Source organism: Alosa alosa, chromosome 19, assembly GCF_017589495.1.
Source record: "Alosa alosa isolate M-15738 ecotype Scorff River chromosome 19, AALO_Geno_1.1, whole genome shotgun sequence".
Taxonomy (NCBI): Eukaryota; Metazoa; Chordata; class Actinopteri; order Clupeiformes; family Clupeidae; genus Alosa; species Alosa alosa.
The window spans coordinates 21,174,409-21,195,047 of record NC_063207.1 but is presented as its reverse complement, the minus strand read 5'-3'; the positions used below and the strand labels follow the sequence as shown (position 1 = coordinate 21,195,047).

Genomic DNA, 20,639 nt, shown 5'->3' with positions numbered 1-20,639 from the left:
TATTGCTTCATCAGTACACTGACTGTTGATTAAGTGGACAGTGTTTGAGAGCAACAGCTTTTCTCTGCCTACGAGACGTGCCATAACCTGCAAACAGTCAACAGATCAACTATGCTGACCTGCCTGTTACATCTCATCGCCTAAATACTGTATCAGAGATGCACTCAATCATCACTCAATCAAAGTCACTACTGAAGCGGTCATGCGGTACAAAGTGAAGACAAGTCTCTGACATTGTCAATACATCACCAGATTGAGCAGTGTTGCAAGGCTACCACATAACCAGTTCTCTATGTTATGATTGGATGACTTAAGTTCTTAAAACAACTGATTAAAGTTCCCAGGAAACTTACTGTATTGTGTGTGAACAATGTACAAGTTACTCATCTTGCACTGGATCAACCTGAATCACTAAGTCACTAAGTCAGCACCAGTCAGAGGTTACATTCATTCATTGTTTTACACTTTTATGATGTCCTCACATCACTAAACATAGGCTATTGGTTTTACCAAAAATATTTGTCAGTATTTTTAACCTACAAAAATACACACCTTTAAAGTATTTTGATACAAAATACGAAGCCATTTTCTTCAACAAAATAACATACCATGACAAAATACTATTTTTATTTTAAATAAATGTATCAGAAATACTGCCCATCCCTGGCGGTTGGCTCCAGCAACTTGAGCTAGGTAGTACTTATTTTTTGTGTTTTGAGTTTATGTCCATTTTTATCCAATTTGACCGCTTTGCTATGTTGCCCACCCAAAATTTCTACCAGCCCACCCAATTGTAGTAGGCTAGAACTGGCCCTGCTGTAGACATACATAAAAAGATACACACATATATTTGCTGTATATTATGTGTGTGTGTTTATTAATATATTTCATTGACATACTGTATGTACATGCATTCCTAACAGCAATTTATGTTTGAACTAGCCTGACGAAGCCAGACTCAACTCTATTCAGAATTTGAGTCTGGTACTGCACCGCCGTGTGATTATGGGGCGTGTTTCAACCAATACATGGGGAAAATGCCTCTGCACACAATTGGATAAACTTAACCAATCTCTAGCGACAGGCTTTATGTTGTTAACTATATCAATTCAAACACGCTGAATGACTAGTCACTGTTGCTCAACTGCCCACCATTATAAAGCCCACCCAGATGATTTTATTGGTGCAAACAGTTCTTGTACGAGCATAAAGGCTTCTCAGTGGAGTCCAAACCAAATTTTCCGACCTCAAATATAGTATAAGTATACTCTTTTGATCCCGTGAGGGAAATTTGGTCTCTGCATCTATCCGTGAATTAGTGAAACACACTCAGCACACAGTGAACACACAGTGAGGTGAAGCACACACTAATCCCGATGCAGTGAGCTGCCTGCCGCAGCGGCGCTCGGGGAGCAGTGAGGGGGCACTTCTCAAGGGCACTTCAGCCGTTCCTACTGGTCAGGGATCAAACCGGCAGCCTCCCGGTTACAAGCCCGAAGCCCTAACCAGTAGGCCACGACTGCACCTAATATTGTGGGTAGTATAAATTCAGGCTGGCTTCCAGGCTATGAATGGAAGTTCACATTTGAAATTAGATTAATATACTATAATCTAACTATATTTTAATTAATTGTGATTTTATATAATGCAGTTATACTGCAGTTGTCCCATATTTGCTTCTTATCATAAAACAAAACAACTTTCTTATTTCCCCTCAAAAGACGCCCCAATGATCGGCCAACAGAGGGTGAAGATACAGACCTAAATGAAAAGCTGGCTCTGGAGTCCGAGTACAAGAGAGCTGCTCTGTCCAAAGAAACCCTCTAATTCCCTCTTCTGGGGCCTGGAACGTGCCTGAGGCAGCACATTTACGCTTTGCTTTTTATGGGGATTTTAACGTTTTATATCAAGGGACAGTAAGATGTTTGAGTGTGACTGTCTGACACAATCTCTTTGCCTGAATATCAATAAGATTTCACCCTTTCACCCCCAGATCCTCAATAGTTGTTTGGTATTCATATGGAACATATCTCTGATGTAATCAAGTTACTCTCAGAATGTTTTTGAAAATGTAAATATGATTTTTTTTAATGCTGCATATAGTTTCATCTTTTTACTTTCTTTTTATAAAGGAAAGAAATGATACCAAACATGCTTCCTCTCTGTTTTTTTTTTTAAAACTACTCTTGCACTCAAATCTAAGGCAATGTGTTGAGGAGTGAAATGTACTCTGAGTGTGCTGTAAAAAAAAACACATCATTTTAGTACAGAAGCTATATAATGCTGGTATCTTGGTGAGAAATGTTCTATTTGGGTTTTTGATAAATGAATTAATCCAGTAGTGATAAGGCTAATACCATTGAACAACCACTTCATGGTCGCCAGCTAACCACACATCTCCTGTCTCTGCCAAACTGACCCACAAGGAGCCAAGTGAAATTATGTAGGCTTTGAGTTGTCTTGAACCATAAGTGGACATACCGTTTGTGACATCACCTATAGGTTACATGAAGAGCAGGTGTTGATGGGCAATGCGTTTACCACATTGTGACGATGTGTAATTCTATGCTCAACATAATCAAGTTATAGACAGAGAATGTCTAATAAGGGGAGAACTGCCACTCTCGGAAAACTTCCGGTTTCTGAACTGGTTGCAGTTCCTTCTGTAGTTCCACATGAGGGCTCTCGTCCACGAGTGCAGAATGCATGGAGGTCTGTGGAGCTGTACCCCTCAAAATCCACTTTTCTCGGGATATATATTTTTTTTCAAGTAATTTGAGTATTGTATTCGAAAGGGGAGGCAAATAAAATACACTTGGTTGAGTGTTATATTTTTTAAAGTCACTTAATTGTTCTAAAAAGCCTTTCAAATGTGTCAATGACGTAATTCATTAGCACAATGCTAGCGTGTTATGTGCAACAACGACCCAACCTGTAAGAAATCAAAAGGACATAAGTACTCGTTCATTCAACTTTTGACCTATAACCCATGTTGAAGTTATACAAACTACAATCAAATCTGAGATTTGTCAACGACAATCAGGTGAAAGAGACAAATTTAGCCGTCTAGCTCCATTGACTCCATTCATTCTGCACTCATGGCGATCGCCCCCAGTGGAACTCTGGTGGAACTGCATCCAAAATTCAGTACAATGGGACTTAATACGGAGTGGCAAGGCTCTCCGTAGACGGGCTCTGTTATAGAGTATCGAAGCCATGACATACTGTAGCGTTGTCAAGGCAGCGATATCACTGGATCTAAACAAATCAATCTACCATTAGAAATCACCATAGCGGTGGCTTTCATTTCAATCATTTTACAACGTTTCTAAGACGTTAGTATATTTTTTTTACACTGTAGGAATTATTCATTCATTCATTCATATTCATTAGCCTGACGAGCCAGACCCACATTAAAATGTAGGGTCTGGGCACTCACCGTTCGCAGTGCTCAGTGGGCAGTGCGCAGGGGCGGGATAATCAGTTGTCTTTCAAATTCCCTCTGCACGCAATAGGACAGCGGCAGCGCTATGAGTCCGCGTTTCCCACCAGCGGAGCTAGTTGGCTAGTTCAAACGTTTGCCAACTTAATAAAAGCTTAACTCGTGTCACACTGTTCGCCAGCAGCAACATCCATCTTATTTGTTTTCAAGTAGCAGGGAATTCAAGCCAAACCGTTGCAACTCTGCCATCAATCATTATGTTAAGCCCACCTAACGACTCTATACACGATTTCATTGGCCTGATTGAGTTTCGATTTCTGGAGCTCACAAGCCAACGGAGAGTTGGTAGACTAGCCCTGGCAGCTAGGGCGCGTCTAGATTTCTAGGCTACTGTATTCCCCAACAGTGTTCTAAACTCAATAAAATTGCAGAGCTGTACTCAAAGTTGCCATATTGTTCAGGCACCACAAAAGTTTTAAGTTCACTCAACTAGTTTCCCAGTTATTGATTATTTTAACAATAACAAACAAACAAGATTAGCTCCAACATTCACCATTCATTGGGATTTCGATTTTTTATTGGTTTATGTTGGTTTGTGTAGGTTATGAGGTTATTTGCCATGTTGATATGAACCTAACCAATGAAGTTGCACGTCTTTATTACGTCAGACGTCATTTCAATCCACTCTTGAAAGAAATGAGTTTGGGGGTCAGTTCTACTCATATACTAAGAGCTAATCTTGTCAAAATAATCAATAACTGGGAAACTAGTTGAGTGAACTTAAAACTTTTGTGGTGCCTGAACAATATGGCAGCTTTGAGTACAGCTCTGCAATTTTATTGAGTTTAGAACACTGTTGGGGAATACAGTGTAGCCTGTCAGGTCATCGCTGTCATTTCTAAGGCTGTGGGGAAGGGACACGGGGAGTGAGAAGTGAAGCGCTGCAGGCGCACAGTGCAGGCTGCTGGAGAGCACAGCAAAGAAAATATTCAAGCAGCAATAGCATGCGCTTTTTGAGATCACAGTAATCAGCCCGGCCCCACCGGGAATCCTCCCGACTCTCCTGATTGCCACAATGAGAATGTCTTGCGAACTTAAAATAGAATTTGATTGAGTCGTGTAAACGAGCATATCCTATTCTTGCCTCTCATTTCGTTTAGTTTCATTATCTTGAATAACGTGATAATTTCATGTAATAACGTGGTATATATCTTGTAAAAACGTAAAAATATCATATCTTGAAATAATATGATATTTTCACGTTATAACGTGAAAATATCAGTATCATGAAATAACGTGTAATTTCATGTAATAACGTGATAAATATCACGTACCGCCCTATGGTGCCGCCATGTTTGTTATGCTGGCTGATGAAAGCTAGCAGGTTAAGGGGGCTGACAGGCAACTCATAATTCACACAAGAAATTATTGCTTGTTACAATAACTGCACAATTGGGTAGAACAGCGTCTCTTTCTCGCTAACATTTGAAAAATCAAACCGGTTGAAAGTCTAACAGATAACATATCAACATAGTCGTAAGTGACGTGATTGGTCCGCCATCTTTGCTTTTGTTTATCTCGTTTTGAACTTTCAGCTCATTCATGGTAAATGTAATTTAAATGAAATTTACCATTTAAACAGTTGGTAACAGTTGTCATTAACAAGGAAACTCATTTTTGAATCCAAAACCGTGTTTGGTACCAGACTGTAAATATATGCATTTCTGCTGTGAAGTTGGACATTTTAACTAGGGGGTCTATGGAAATGGACTCACTCTTGGAACCAACCCCTGATGGGCCTTCAAGGTACTGCAGGTTATGGACCTTCCATGTTGGCTTCATTGTTGGTATTGAATGTTGCCGCTTGTCTTGAACAAAGCTACACATGACTTGCGTTGATTTCCTTTGTATTTAGTACATCCAACATACACCTACACACATACTGTACCCAGACCCCCCACAAACATTCACACACTCAATCCCACACTGAAATTGTGCGATAAAATGTACTACTGCCTGAACTCTTGACAAACTAGCATTTTGTGGAGGAAGCTAAATGTTGTCCATTTGAGTATTTGTAGGCCTATACAGAAAATAGGGGGAAACCAGTTTTATGTTAACTTCATGATTGACAGTTTTTTCTTCATGCAAAATAGATTTGCAGTTTAAAATTCAGCTGCCTTCTTTCAGTGGTTTAGTGAAATCGGGTCACTTTTTACCCTTAGGACAAAGGGAGTAGGGGTCGACCAATTATTGGCCTGCACGATTATTAGGGCCGATATTTAGAATTTTTTTAATAATCGCTATCGGTAATGTTTTCCACCGATAAGCCGATATTGAAATGGATAAAGAATGAAACGCGCTATTTTGTCTGTAAAGCGTCTCTCACTCCTTGCATTTGCTACTCTGTGGTCAAGAGCATTGTCCCGCCCACTACACCGTCTGATTTGTTAGTTAGCACGAATGCAGCCAATCAGGATCGAAGACTGAACACAGACAAAGTTTAGGATTCTCACTGCGGCAGACTGGGCTTCAGTTGTAGCCTACGGAGCTATTTTTCGAGGAAGGTAGCCTACATCAGTGGTTTTCAAAGTGGGGGCCGGGGCCCCTCAGCAAGTTGGAGGGAAAAATAAAAGCAAGAAATAAATACATTTGAAACATTTAAAATATACTATGAGGGTTGTTATACAATGCCATTATAGTATAATGTGACGCATATCTGAACATATTTCCCATGATAATGACTGGGAATAATAGTAGAGTGATAGCAGAAAGCCCCAAATTAAATTTTTACACACTGTATGCTCCATCGCGATGTGGTTGTGGCTAAAATAATTATTAGATTAGCTTAATGTATTTTTACATTTGCCGTAGTATTGTCGATGGGTTTAATTAATAAAACATCAAGGGGGTCCTTGGCCAGAACCTAGTGGTATTTGGGGGGCCTTGTCGTGGAAAAGTTTGGGAACCCCTGGCCTACATTGCTGAAGTTGCAGTGAATCACAATCATCTACACTGAAGTTACAAAAACACCACTTTGTAAGCTATTGTCTCTTTGATCCGGATCAATAAGTAAAGCACCCACTTCCTTCATTTAGCGAATTCCCGATTTGATGCACGTTACTGATGCTGTTTACTAGTTAGCCCACAAACTCGGGTGCTGCGCGTCGGGAGTTCTCTGCCTCCGCCTCGTTCGTTAATTGCGAATAACAAAATCGCGTCATGAGCTGGCTATTAACGTGCCTTTTAGGCTCTCAAAAGTGTAGCTTATAGCCTACACATGGACACAAATTGCACGCTTAAATAGCCTAAGAACTATTTTAAAACTGTTTTGTTAAACTATTCAACCGTAACACTTGCCATCACGCATGCACCTCTCCCTCTCCCTCTCTCGTGCACTCACACACACGATGGCAAAGCATCCTCTTTGTGACAGGTCCCTTAACAAGCACATAGCCCATTGTGCAGGCCTACTCTATGAAAATAATTGCTATCACTCAGCTCTTGGATTAACCCTTAAAGGTGTAGGTTTTTGAACATTCTAAGTTCCGCAACAATTGAAGGTTCTAAAATTTTATGTTGAATTCAATGAACCCAGATATTCTTTAGAATGTTAATTTCCCAACATTCCCGTCACACCGGTGTGACGGTACTCCTTTAAGGGTTAATATGATACACAGGATTTACACTTGCAAAGTGATGCAAGTTGATAGACAATTGTGTATCAAAAGAAGAAAGAAAAGTTTGCATAATTAAACTATTTTTAATTAAATTTTTGCAGCATTTGCAGACCTTAAGCCTTTACTATCTACCCCCCTTTTTGACAACTGACATATCGGTTTTACATATCGGTTATCGGCCTCCTGTTTTGGTAATAATTGATATCGGTATCGGCCCTGAAAAAAACAACAAACCATATCGGTCGATCCCTAAAAGGGAGTATATAGAATGTTAAGACAGCACAAGGAATAGATGTTTATTTTATTTTTCCCTCATAGTCACCACAAATGTGAGAGTATCAGTATAAGTGTATGTGTTGCTCTGCTGCTTGAGCTGTCTTGACTGGTTTGGGTATGTATCCCTTTTCAGACAGTTTCCTGTAAAATATTGAAGTGTTGATTTCACCACGGGTCAGGAAGTGCTTCTCAGGTCCTTCTCGGTCTAGTAGTGTGTACAGCCATGCATCACTTACTCCCAACCCCAGCGACTGGAAATGCAGGAAATTCCTACTTATCGTCTGAGGAGCGTGGCCAGCAATCAACACTCATGTGAGCTCCTCCTTCCTCAGTCCCACCACCTCAAGATAAACACCACAGACCACACAGGGGAGAACTCAGTCCTTACATGTGTAGTGTTATCTTTAAAAATCTGGGGTGCATGTACTATATTATGAAAGAGATGTTTTTAGGCAACTGTGTATTTCGAGAGGTCTACGAAAAGACATCTATGTTGTACTCAAATACACTCAAATCACACCATTTTTTTAGGAATGCAAAAGCATACAAGAGTGGACAGATACAAATAATCAAATCTCTGCACCTTCAGCTAAAGGTGGAAGGTCACCATTACTGATGTGTTTTGGAGACATCATTGTGGTTGTCTAAAAGTCTAAAAGTAGCAACATGACTAGCAAACAATGAACACACTTGATTAGCAGATACCGACAATTGCTGTATATAAAAGCTAGCATTCTTATTACCTCATGTATTTCAGTGATATTTAATGATGTCCTATACAGTATATACTTTTCAAAATTATGTTGCTGTGTTTTTCGTGTCATAAAACTACACAGTGAGAAGCCTGAGCAGCTATAGAGACAATCTATCTATATATAAATCTGTCTCTATTTTTTAGTCAAAAACAGGATATGATTCAATCATTGTGCCATGCGGTTGGGATGGGGGGGTACGGTATGGTATGTTTGATGTTCACACTGTAAGCGAGGCAGCAGAGGACACACGACACATCAATACCACCATGTTGTTTATTACAGATAAACTTCAGATCAGCATACAGCCTTCACCTCTCGGTCTCACTACCTTCTATCTCTGCACCCAGACCGCCTTACCTAGGTACTCTCTATAGAACTGGGATTGTCTGGGATCTCAGTGTGCTAAACACTAGAAAGTAATCCCCATGTTAAAAATAAAAATTATAAAAAATGTACAAAGTTGGAATTTTTTTCTTCTTCTCCAAGGCCCATTACAAAGGACGTGGGTGTTGCTTGACATTGATATTGACATTGTCTTACTCATTTACAAAACCACCTGTAATAAAATTGGATGTCAGGTGTGTGTGTGTGTGTGTGTGTGTGTGTGTGTGTGTGTGTGTGGGGGGCTTGAATCTCATTAAAGCGTTGATTGTTTTTACAAGGTATGGCCCAGTAATTTCATTTTTAAAAATGCTTATCTTTATTCATAGTTATGTCCATAGCAACCACATGCTATCATAAATCAAAGCACTGACTTTGGGCAATGATAGAAAATAAGTCTAAGACTTACAGTATAATAGGGCTTAATATTATTGGTAATATATACAGCATAAGTTTTAACTGCATGTCATTTTGTTTTTTTACTTTCAGACATGGCTACTAAATACCTTTAATAAAACTCAATGGTATTCAGAAGCTCAATTGCTTAACTGGATCCCCACTCGAATCAAGGACTGCTGAACACAACGGCACACATCAGAAAAGAAACAGTAATATAGTGCAAATCTACAATCTGAAACGAAAGCTCTACAAGCTTCTCCACCAACCCCCTTTTAAGTCCTTTCTTGTTTCTGTCATTCACATTCTTTTTTCCAGCAAATGAACATTCACCTCCCACCTATCACCATCTTCTCACAGCATAGAGTATTCCACTCTTGACACCTACTCTGAGTTCAACTCGTTAGCACATGATTGTGACATTTGGATTACTGTGAAGAATGCCACCACCCACTCACTTTTAGCTAGCCAAGAGCTAACTCCAGTCAAACTGTATATGCATATAATATATCCCTGCTACAACATTCCAATCCAAACCACTCAACTCCCTCATTCCCTGGTCTCACTCGTATAACCTCTTCAATAGTCCAACTCATCACAGCCAAAAGGAAGCCTAAAAAGTACCAAAACACCCTAACCTGCAAAACAAGCATAAACGTATGAGAGACATTACACATGGAAAAAAGTCAGACAGTGTTAATGTCACAGGGGGGAATGGTTATAACTTCCTTTGAGGTGAGGCAATTATTGGAGATGAAAATGGAAGGAAAAGAAAAGCAGTTGAACAAATAGGGTTGACAGTAAAGAGTTGGCGTGAGTATGTTCAAGTGTGGGCTAGCACACGCCATTTCTCAAAGGGACAAAAATAAAAATGAGGTGATTTTAGAGGTCCAGAGTGAAGTCGTGGTTAAATCCTAAAGAGTCTTTAAAAGCACCCTTGCTGTGGGCGCAGTGCAGTCCAGGGAGGTTGTTCCGTCCCTAAGCGCTGCCCCCCTTGCAGAGTGTGGGGCTGGGGCTCATGGCCAGGCTGAAGGGGCTCCGGTGCTGCCCGATTGTCCTGGCGCTGGACTCCCACTGGTCCTCGTAGCCGTCGCTCATCTCGCCCTCCCGCTCGCAGATGGCCGTCATGGGGCTGCTGGGGATGCGGCTGCGGGCGTTGTAGCGGCTGCTGGCGGCCGACGGGGGCGTGCGGGAGCGAGCGTACTTGCCGGGCGGCATGGCGGCAGCGGCGGAGGTGGGGGACAACGAGAAGGAGGAGGAGCAGAGGCCGGGGGAGAGGCGAGGGACGAGACCCTCACTCCGAGCCCACTCATCCGCCACGGCGCGGCGACTACGTCCGGGGGACAGGCAGGACGAGTCGACGCCGTTCTCTACCGGATCGGGCGGTGCCACGTGGGAGGGCGAGGGCAAGGAGGAGGACGAGGGCCACTGAGAGGACACCGACGGGGACGTGGAGGAAGAGGAAGTGGCGTCCGTCCGCTGCGGCCTCTGCTTGCGTGGGTCGGTGCACTTGAGCATCTCGGCGGCGGACATGCGGAAGCTGCCCTCCGTGCGACTGCCTTTCTTGAGCAGCAGGGCCTTGAAGCTGTCGCTGCTGGTGCTGGAGCGACGCAGGCTGCGCTGGATGGAGCCCGGCTGGCGCGGGAGGGAGAGGGACGGGTGGGGGTGGGGGGGCCCGCCGGGAGACACACCCGTCGGGGTCACCGGAGGGGACGGGGAGGAGAGGAGCAGCTCCTCACAGTCGCCACGACCCAGAACTTTCCTCTTTGACCTGGTGAGTGGAGAAGAGCAGAGGGGAGTGGTAAGACACTGCAGCTACGTCACCTCCATCCTCATTTGTTTCATAGCCGTAGAAAAAGCTTCTATGTGCTCTTTCCCCAAACACAGAAACATCTTTAGTGGCTATAAAGGGCTTTCCTCACAGCTCTCTACTGTCATAAACCTGACAGACACACAGTCCTACTCAAGAGGTCACTAGGCGCTTGTAATTAAGCGAGAAGTGAAATTAAGTGAATAATAATGAGGTCAATGACATGACTGCTGGACATAAAAAAACAACACACCAGAGAACAAGTGGACACCAGAGAGCAATAATAATGAACCTCAACTGAGAGAGGTTCTTTGATTCTCCACATAGTAGATGGGTTGGTTACTTCTTTGAATGAAAAGGCATTAATTCATGCTTTAAATACACATGTATGCTTTAAATGGTTTAGAACAGATGTATTTTTGGATTGTCATATGTAGTGATATTCATCCACACTCTTAGGAACACTTCAAAGTTACTTAGCTCTTTCCCTGAACACAGAGATTTGATGTACTGTTTATCGTCTAGGAAAAACACATAAATCATGTTTATCTGAAGTGAACTACCTCCAGCTGGCTAGAGTTCATCAGACAGGTTAAGAGTTCAGCCTAAATCCAAAACAGAGACTCAGAGGTGAGACTGCCATGCAGGTATTAACTTGCATGGTGACGCTTTGATTCAAATATTTATGCTGCTCCTACGTTGGAGAGAGAACTACTAAAAGCTGCGGTCCAGGTACGCCACTTATTCCATTTCAGTCAGGATAGAAATAGCAAGCGTTAGCCGGCAGGCACTAAAGCATGTAAATTTCTATGCGGGATATTAAACTTTGATTAATGCATATTGACTGTGTCAAAAAGTGCTAAGAATAAAACTGCGCAGTGTAAGCCCTCCAGGGTACAGAGCTGTATCTCTGTGCCGTTACACAAGCCTGTGAAGTACAACTCCAAATTTCTCACGTTTCATCCACACCATCAATCTGGAACACATCTACGATCTATAGTCACACCAACAGCACAAACACAGCTATCCAATACTACAGGATAGTACAGGGGACTTGGGGGGAGTTTTGTGTCCGGGGTGCTAATAGCCACTAGTCTCTGCAGTCTCCTTTACACTAGTAAAGGGACACAATCACCAGCCAATTACCCGGTTATTAGCCAGCTCATTCCATGCCTGTATGCGGGCGTTCACGGTCTGACGTCTGGCACTGCTCCAGCGGGACAAGAACGTTACAGAGAATGGACAGAAGAGTACATGAGCAGACATGGACAGGACTGGACAGGATATGTCAACGCAGAAATATGAACACCTCTAATGATGAAACCATGTCACAGACTATGAAAACGCAGAGCAGGAATGTGGGATTTGAATGTAACAGTACCAGTTTTCAAACATGGCAAATACTGTACATGCTGTCACAACTCAGTGGGGACATGTTTGAAGTGAAATGTGCATATTGACCTCGCCAAGGAAAGTATCTTTCCAGTTTAATTTACATAAAGCAATTAACTTCACCAGGGCATCCACAGCAAGGTAATAAATTGTTCATTATCTAAATAATAAACATGCATAAGTCAATTAGTTTTCTCCATAGTAGTTAAAATACCCTGAGGTATTAGACATCTAGATGTGAGCAAGACAGCTTCAAAAACAGTTAGAAACTGACCTATTCTATCATGATAAATAAAAAAAAACATCACACTCAAATCTGGAATGGCAACACAAAATCTGATCTTGGAGATGATAACATTACACAACATAAGAGACTGCAGAGGAAAGATCCAACATGAGTGTGTAAGGTTAACCATAAAAACAGTGTTGTACCTGTGAATGACGGCGAAGAGATCCTCTGTGGTGCGGGGGCGTGTCGGGGTCACCATGTCTCCGTGCGCCTCACCGTTGGTGCTGGCGTCCGGTGCGGGGCTGCTGTGGTGTGAGTCCGCCACAACGCCTACGACAGCCGGGGGACAGAGAGATGCATGTCAGCTGCAGTTCGCCACCAGTGCGCGCGCACACACACACACACAGAAGCCTGCAGAAGGCTCCCCAACTCTTCCATGCTTTAAATTATTTATTCATTCGGCTTTTGCGATTACGCATGTGTCTTGCTCAACCCCCCCCTCACTCCCTCCCTATATTTCTCACTCACTCCCTCTTCTTATTCCTCTCTTGATCCCTCCTTCTCTTTCTCTTTATTTCTCTCTCCCTTCCTCTCTTTCTCTCAGCATCTGTACTTAGGAAGTCCCAGAGGCTACTGGGGCATATTCCATCTCTCGCTTCCTCCTCTCTCTACGTTCCTCTCTCACTCCTTAAATTCATACAGTCAAGTGAACACTGAACACTGACCAATCAGCACGCAAACTAACAACAGCTAGAATAAGAGACAGAGAAAGAGAGAGAGAGAGAGAGAGAGAGAGAGAGAGAGATGAAGAGAGAGACCCTCATATAGCTATGCTGGAGGAAGATGGCTTGCTTGCCTGTACTGAGCTGTGGGGGAGGATGTTGCTGTATCTTAGTGGCTACAGTAAAGTACAATAAGCTGTGTATCATCACTGACCATAAGGAGGACGGGGAGGAGGGGAGGGGTCACAGCAGCCCACAGAGAGAGCTTCAGCTCGCAGCTCGCTATTTATGACCCTCTGTCTGACCACCCACCCACTTACTGTGGCAACAAGAGCTACAGTTGCTTTGTACATAACGACTGGGGGACCTCCAGTGTCATTTACATTCTAACGAGGACGCATCTGATAAAAGTCTGCATTGTGCTTTATTGTGTGAAGTTGTCATCTGATGTGATCTCCTAGTTGGTCGGCATGAAATAGTTCTGTATTTGCTACCTTCCTCTAGTTTTAGTGTTGATATGGTAACTAGGGTGAAAACCAGAGTCAGACTAAAAATCAGTGGGGAAAGGATCAAATATAGTCTTATATATATAGACAAATGAAAGATTTATAATAACTCTTCATAACTCTAAGATTTATAATAACTTTATAACTCTAAAATGAATGTATATTGCACCTAAATATCCTTTCCAAATATGAAAGTTCAATATGTGTTCATAATCACTTTTTGTGTATTTTCATATTCAGGGATTTGTTTAATTTGATAGACTTGCTTTTCATAAGAGGAGTCTGCACACCTTGATGGACTGTACTGCAGGGGCAGCTATTTCACCAAAATAACTCAGGAGAAGAGGGAAGACAAGCGCAATCCTGCTTCCTCCACAGTGTCACATTTATTGCACTGACATTTCAAAGTGATGGTAAAAGTCTGACTGACGTCAGAAACGTCAGTTCAATAAATGTGATGCTCCATGAAGAAAGCAGTGTTGCACTTTTCTTTCCCCTTCTCCTAAAAACAACACACCCAGGAGTTTAACTCACTCTGTTCCTCCTCTCTGAAGCTAGACGATCCTGAGCTTGCGGCCAGGTCATCCTCGTCCGATGTGCTCCTCTCGTCGCTCAGGCCGAGGTCCTGCTCCTGGATGATCAGGTCCTGGATGTGCATCCCTGGGGGCAGGCCCTCGGAGGACAGCTCGCTGCTCAGCGAGTCCCTCCTCTGCGTGAGCAGCATGGGGGTGGAGCTCCCCGAGTCGGTGTCCTCTCCATCCTCCTGGTGCAGGGTGAAGCACTGGCCGCCAGTGACCTCGAACAGAGGGGGGACGTCTGGGCTGGAGGCGACGGGGCTGTCAGTGTTCGGCACCTGGACACACTCCACCTCCAAGCATGACAGAGAGGGGAGTGGAGGGACGATCAATGAGAGCTTGGGCTTGTTGGGAGAAACGGGGGGCTTTTGCTTTCGAGGGGTGACAGGGGAGGCCATTAATGGACTCTGACTCTCCAGTGACATCGGTTTGTCATCTGGCTGCACTGATGGCTCTCCAGTAGGCTCATCGTGAGTTTCTGAAATGTGATCGTCGGATTTTCCATTGCAAATTGTGCCCTTTTCCATAGCCTCAGGGCCACTGAGACTCTCTGGAATCACCAGAGGGTTCTCTCTGTCTAGAATCATCAGAGGGTTCTCTCTGTCTGATATCACCAAAGCATTCTCTCTGTCTGGTATCACCAAAGGGTTCTCTCTGTCTGGAATCACCACAAGGTTCTCTCTGTCTGGAATCATCAGAGGGTTCTCTTTGTCTGGAATCATCAGAGGGTTCTCTCTGTCTGGTATCACCAAAGGGTTCTCTCTGTGTGGTATCACCAGAGTGTTCTCTCTGTCTGGAATCAGCAGGCGTTCCCTCAGTGGGGAAGGAGGAAATTCCATTCCATTCTCAATTGGACTCGAGCATGTGGTCAGCGATAGGTGAACAGGGATGATCGACTTTTTCAGTTCCTCCGACTCCAGAATCTTTTCATCATGATCCAGTTCCTGCACTTGTTCCTCTGCGCTAGGCGAAGCTGTCGGTTCTTCGTCTTGGCCTTCCTGCACCTTGAGGTTCTTGACGGACCGCAGCTGGACCATCTGCAAAGCCTCCGCCGTAATCAGCGGCCTCGGCCACATCGCAGTCTCCTCATGGTGCCCTGGGCTTGGCGGTGTGGTCACCTTCTCCATGTCCACTGCCTGCTGCACAGATCTGGGGGGGAGCTTGAAAACGGGGGCAGACGGAGGTCTTATGCCCAACAAAGGTGGCAGAGGAGGGGGCGTCGGCAGGCCAGATGGCGAGGAGGGGCTGGGAGGGAGAGGAGGAGGTGGAGGGGGAGGTGGGAGTAGGGAGGTGTTGCTGCACTGCAACAGAGACTCCAGGGTGACCTCTACTGGCGGTGGGGGGGAAGGAAAGCCAGGCGATGAGTGTAAAGTCTCCATACTGATCTCTGCTACTGTTGGAGTAGCTGGTGGAGACGTCTGGTCGTTGTCGATGACCGATGCCTGAGGGGTGAGAGGAGGTGACAGAGTTGTGTCACATTTTGGGCTTTCCATGGTTGGAGGGGGAGAGTCAGAGGTGGCTGAGGGCGAGGCAGGTGGAGTGGGACCAGGTAGAGGTGGAGGAGGGGGAGGCATGGGGAGCTTGCCCGTATCAGAGGTGGTGGAGGACAGAGAAGTGGACGAAGACGACACAGAGAGAGAGGACAACAGCGAGGATGACCTCTCTGGCACTTTGGGCTTGGGCTTGGGCTTGGGGGGCTTCCCTGGAGACTTGGCCCTCATTCCCGAAGTGGTGGGGGTCCCTGTTGTCGGGGTGTTGGACTGGCTCGAGTAGCCACTAGAGGGAGACGTCAGGCGGTGCATCTTTTCAGGCGAGGTGGTCTTTGATCTCGGCCCGTTGACCGTGTTGACATGAACCAGAGGCAGGCACATCTTGTGACCGTTCTGTGAAGAGCCATTCGTCATACCATCACTGCTCATCATGCCATTGGTCACGGCAGCACCATTGGGCAAGCTTTCATCGGTCATGCCGTTGCTGGACGATTGAGGGAGCCCTTTCTCCGAGCAGAAATCCCATGACTCGGTGTAGTCGGAGCGCTGGCTGCTGTTATCGCTGTGAGGGGGCGGCGTGACCGGACACATGGCGGCCGGAGCGGACATTCCGCTGCTCGCCGCGCTGACGTTGCTGTGGGTCCTGGGCCGCAGCACCCAGGGGTCCTCGAAATGGCCGCCGCCGGCCGAGGGACTCTCGCCGGCCAGCGACACGCTCTGGCTCCGACCCTGCAGCGACTGCTGCAGACTGGAGATCAGCTTCTCGTTCAGCACCGACTCGTTGAGGTGCGGCGTGCGCGCTTTGCGGCGCAGCGAGTCGGTCCGGGCCGGCGGCCGCGGCGGCTTCTTGGCCTTGCGCAACGAGATGCTTCGGCTCAGCGACTTGCTGCTCCCGAGACTGATGCGGTCGTCCTGGCTGTGGTGCTTGCGGCACTCGTAGATGTCGTGCCTGGCCTGGTCGGCCCGGCTGATGCAGCTGTGGCTGTGCGACTTGAGTCCCGAGTCCAGCCTCATGGACGTGAAGTAGCCCTCGTTGTCCACTGAGTACAGCGAGCTGGTGTCCGTCTTGTTGGGCGAGTGCTCGGAGCTGCCGTACAGGTGGTTGACGGGGGACGAGCAGCTGGAGGTGAGGTCAGGCTTGGGCGGCGTGACGTTATCGTAGCCCCAGGGGTCAGAGGTCAGCGTGCCGCAGCTCTGGGTGCTGCTGTTGGACTCCCGCCGGGTGTAGCTGGGGCTGCTGCAGTTGCGTCCGTCCAGAGTGCTGCACTGCGAGTCCGTCTCGGTGTTGGCGCCAGTGGAGACGGAAGCGGTGGACTGGCATCGGGACGAGCCGGGCGTGCTCGGCGGCCCATCGACGGGAAAGGGCTCCATGGATGCCATGTAGATGCCGCTGTTTTCGTACGCCGACCCCTCAAAGTCTGGCGGGGAAAGCATCAGCCCCTTGGCACTGAGGGACGTGGGCCCGTTGAAAAGGCCCGCGTAGTCGCTGGGGGAGGCGGTGATGTGCTGCTCGCTCTGGTAGCCTTGGAACTTGGGGCTGGGCAAACCGTTGGTCCGCAGAGAGGCGGCCGGATGCAGGGAGTGATCGCTGGCCCGGCCGACCGCCACTTGGTGGGGCAGGGAATGGGACGAGCCATTGGTCATGCGGTAATGGCCGGCAGTGTAGTTGCCAGAATCGGACTGTGCGGCGGTCCTGGTCCCGGGCCGAGGCAGGCTGTGGAAGCCCTGGTCGCTGCTGTTGCTCTGCGTCTGCGTCTGCGGGGTGAAGACGAGCCCGTTGCAGTCGCTCGCCGCCGACAGGCTCCCGGAGGAGGACGTGGAGATGTTGGCCATCTGGGCGGCGATGCCCTGGCCACGCTGTGCGCGGATGCGACGCATCGACGGGGGGACGATCTTCACCTCCTCCGTCTGGCAGCTGGAGTCGCGCGTCAGCGAGCGCCGCAGCGTGGAGTTGATGCTGCTGGTCCGGCCGAGGGACGAGTACTGACCGGGCAGATACATAGAGTGGGCTCTGCCACCATCCTCCCCCTGTGGGGCTGGGGAATTAAGAGGGATATTAAGAGGGATAAAAGCAGCCAAATGAAAGCCAGGCAATAATAAAGCATCTTATAAAAAATCGACAGAAAAATATACAGTACTAATACCACCACTACACTGTTATTTCAATAATTAGGTTAGCCAAGGATTTCAAATGAAAAATACATCTCCTCATAAGGAGTAGAGAAAAGTCTATTCATAAAATGGCTACAGAAAATATAAATAGCAGAAACCTGCCAAACAGTAGATTACTTAAACCCAGCAGCAACCCTTAATATAAATCATGTCACAGAAATCCTGCTCAATCTCTCAATTCTCACACAAACCTGCGGCTAACCCCAATCCACCACCCATTTACCCATCCAGCTTTACCCATTTACTCATTCAGCATGTAGCTGGATCTCAAAAGGGGGTTAAAGGATTACATTGATGGGGGCATAGCAAACTGGGCGTCCATGCTACATCTCTAGCGGGGATGGAGGAGATTAGCACATGAAACATACTAAACGCTCCGGCTAAAGGGGCAGCTAGTGGGAGAGGAGACAAATGGGGTGAAGGCCAATGAATGGAAGGCCAGGTCAAATCTGACCTGCTTGTGTGTACAATATTTAATTCCATCAGATTTAGGTGGGAATCTCACCCTGTAGGTCAGTGTGTTATCATAAATCCAACCGTCTATTCAAACGTTTATATTGCTCTTTTTTTAGATGTTGATTTGAAGTGAAAACGACATGGCCAGTGATGAAAGGGCAGTCTGATCTCAAATGCAACTGTTCTGTTTCTAAGCAAGCCTTTGTGTCACAGCACATGATTTTATCCAATGGCTTTTACTATTAAATGGATTCCAATAAAGTAATGCTGAAGAGAAATGTGTGCAAATATCTATGAAAATGCATATACATTTCAACGTGTGTGAGTAGTGGCAATAACAATAAGTGCACTTCTTGTAATAGCATGTGAATGGACCCAGACAAACCTGACAGCAAATCTAATTTTGTTCTGCAGGTCCAATCAAATTCAAGTTTGCTAACAGGTTCATCTGGGCCCACCCAGGCTAGTACTGTATCTCTAGTGATAGCATTTTATGGACTTCAGAACCACTCAAGTGCAATGTCCAAGCTCAGGGCAGCTTGGACAGACTGAGTTGAGACGGACAGCAGCACTGCATGCAGGCTCCTACCTAGTTCCCTCTGGATGTTGTCAGGCACCCCTGTTATAGTCTTTCTCCTCCTGACCTTCTTTGGCCGCCTGATCACAGTGTCAGTGTTTACGAGGGAGCGCCGGAAGCTGGCCTGTCGGTCAAAGGTCTCGCCTGGGGTCAAGGCAGCGGAGAGCAAGCAGACGGACTGTTACTGAGGCAAGCGCACGCGGCACACAAACGCACACACACTGCACGCACGCACACACACACACACACGCACAGGTGCACACACACGCGCACATGCACACACCCATGCGCGCACACACACACACACACACACACACACACACACACACACACACACACACACACACACACACACTCTCTCTGGGGGCATACAGAGTAGTGACTGGTGATGCTGGTTTATATTGAACTATAAACGATCATCCAACACAACATCTGTCACATTTCATAGCAGAGCGAGCCTGGGATGAACTGCTGAATGCAAGCTGCTAAAGTGTGCTGTGTGTGATTGTGGACAACTGGTCCTGTTTCTGCCATTATCTGTGTGTGTGTGTGTGTGTGTGTGTGTGTGTGTGTGTGTGTGTGTGTGTGTGTGTGTGTGTGTGTGTGATAGAGAGATAGAGAGAGAGAGAGAGAGAGAGAGAGAGAGAGAGAGAGAGAGAGAGAGAGACAAAGTTAGAGAATGAGAGAGTGTGTGTTTATCTTGGACAAATCTACTGTTGCCAATTACAACACAAGCTAAAACAGGGATTACACTTTAACACATGCCAGGGTATCAACATCACTCACACATAACAGGCTGGATTGAGTGCTCCATTTGCATTATGAATTCATGCTATTCTGTTTCGGATGCACCACTAACACCTACAAAGGGATACAATTACAAAACTATAGGTTCTATGAGATACTGTATAGCTTAGTTACTAGTATTTATATGTCTTCATATAGTATTTAAATATTACACATTTTCCATAGTATTTCTGTAGTTAGCGGTTGGCCCCTGTCAGTGAAGAGGAGGAAGAGGGGGAGCAGTTGGAGGAAGTGGCTGTTCAGTGCTACCTGTGATGTTGATGGGGACGATGTCGGTGAGCACAGACTTGGCTTGCTGTCTCATCTTCTCCTCTGGAGTGGGCAGGGGGAAGGACTGGTTCCAGCTGGAGTAGATGCTGCTGTCATGTCCGTTCATGTCCTCAATGAGCGGCGTGTGCGCCCGGATGTAGACCAGGCTCTCCTCTTCAGGGGAGGAGTCTGAGGACTGGACATGCCAAGTGGGCACACACACACACACACACACACACACACACACACACACACACACACACACACACACACACACACACACACACACACCGACAGCATAGAGTCAGATTGCACAGTTTTACCACATTTATGTAGTTGCTATAACAAATTTTAACTTCATATTTCAGCGTTCTTCTAACATGGTATGAGTTTCCCTGAGCAATGTTGTTCTGGGAGATGAGCATATCCCTCCACCCACGCACTGTAATAGGAAGCAGTGGCTGAGAGAAAAAAACTTGTATCTTAATATCTACACGTTGCTTCATTCAGTGCCTTTATCTTAATGAAATATTTCTGAGAGTGAATGAGTGGTTAAAAGCCCTGGGGGGCACGCTATGGTTTTGTGTAATCTACTGAATTATTCAGCTGTCTCGTTACAGCCTGAGATCAAACAGAATCCTAAAGTATGTTTTATTAGAGGGAGGACAAATAGAACTCATTTCCATATTACTGTAATGCCTAATCCAAGACAAAATGATGAAAG

The 20,639-nt window shown here is 45.9% G+C and overlaps 1 protein-coding gene across 6 annotated transcripts in view; it reads right to left on the bottom strand.

The window, feature by feature from the left end:
- Nucleotides 1-8,408: 8,408 nt before the first annotated feature.
- The window catches only part of nhsl1a (NHS-like 1a), a 73,196-nt gene continuing 60,965 nt past the window's right edge, over nt 8,409-20,639 (bottom strand). For 4 of the 6 annotated variants that reach the window (XM_048227747.1, XM_048227751.1, XM_048227748.1 and 1 more), the window contains exons 4-8: nt 19,916-20,111; nt 18,872-19,003; nt 14,124-17,690; nt 12,565-12,691; nt 8,409-10,701 (exon numbers count right to left, since the gene is read on the bottom strand). In XM_048227747.1, the coding sequence (XP_048083704.1) occupies nt 9,909-10,701; nt 12,565-12,691; nt 14,124-17,690; nt 18,872-19,003; nt 19,916-20,111 (4,815 nt within the window). In that variant the 3' untranslated portion in view covers nt 8,409-9,908. Of the gene's footprint in view, nt 10,702-10,729; nt 11,948-12,564; nt 12,692-14,123; nt 17,691-18,871; nt 19,004-19,915; nt 20,112-20,639 lie in introns of those variants that run through there. The other 2 variants (XM_048227752.1, XM_048227749.1) reach the window with 2 other exon arrangements.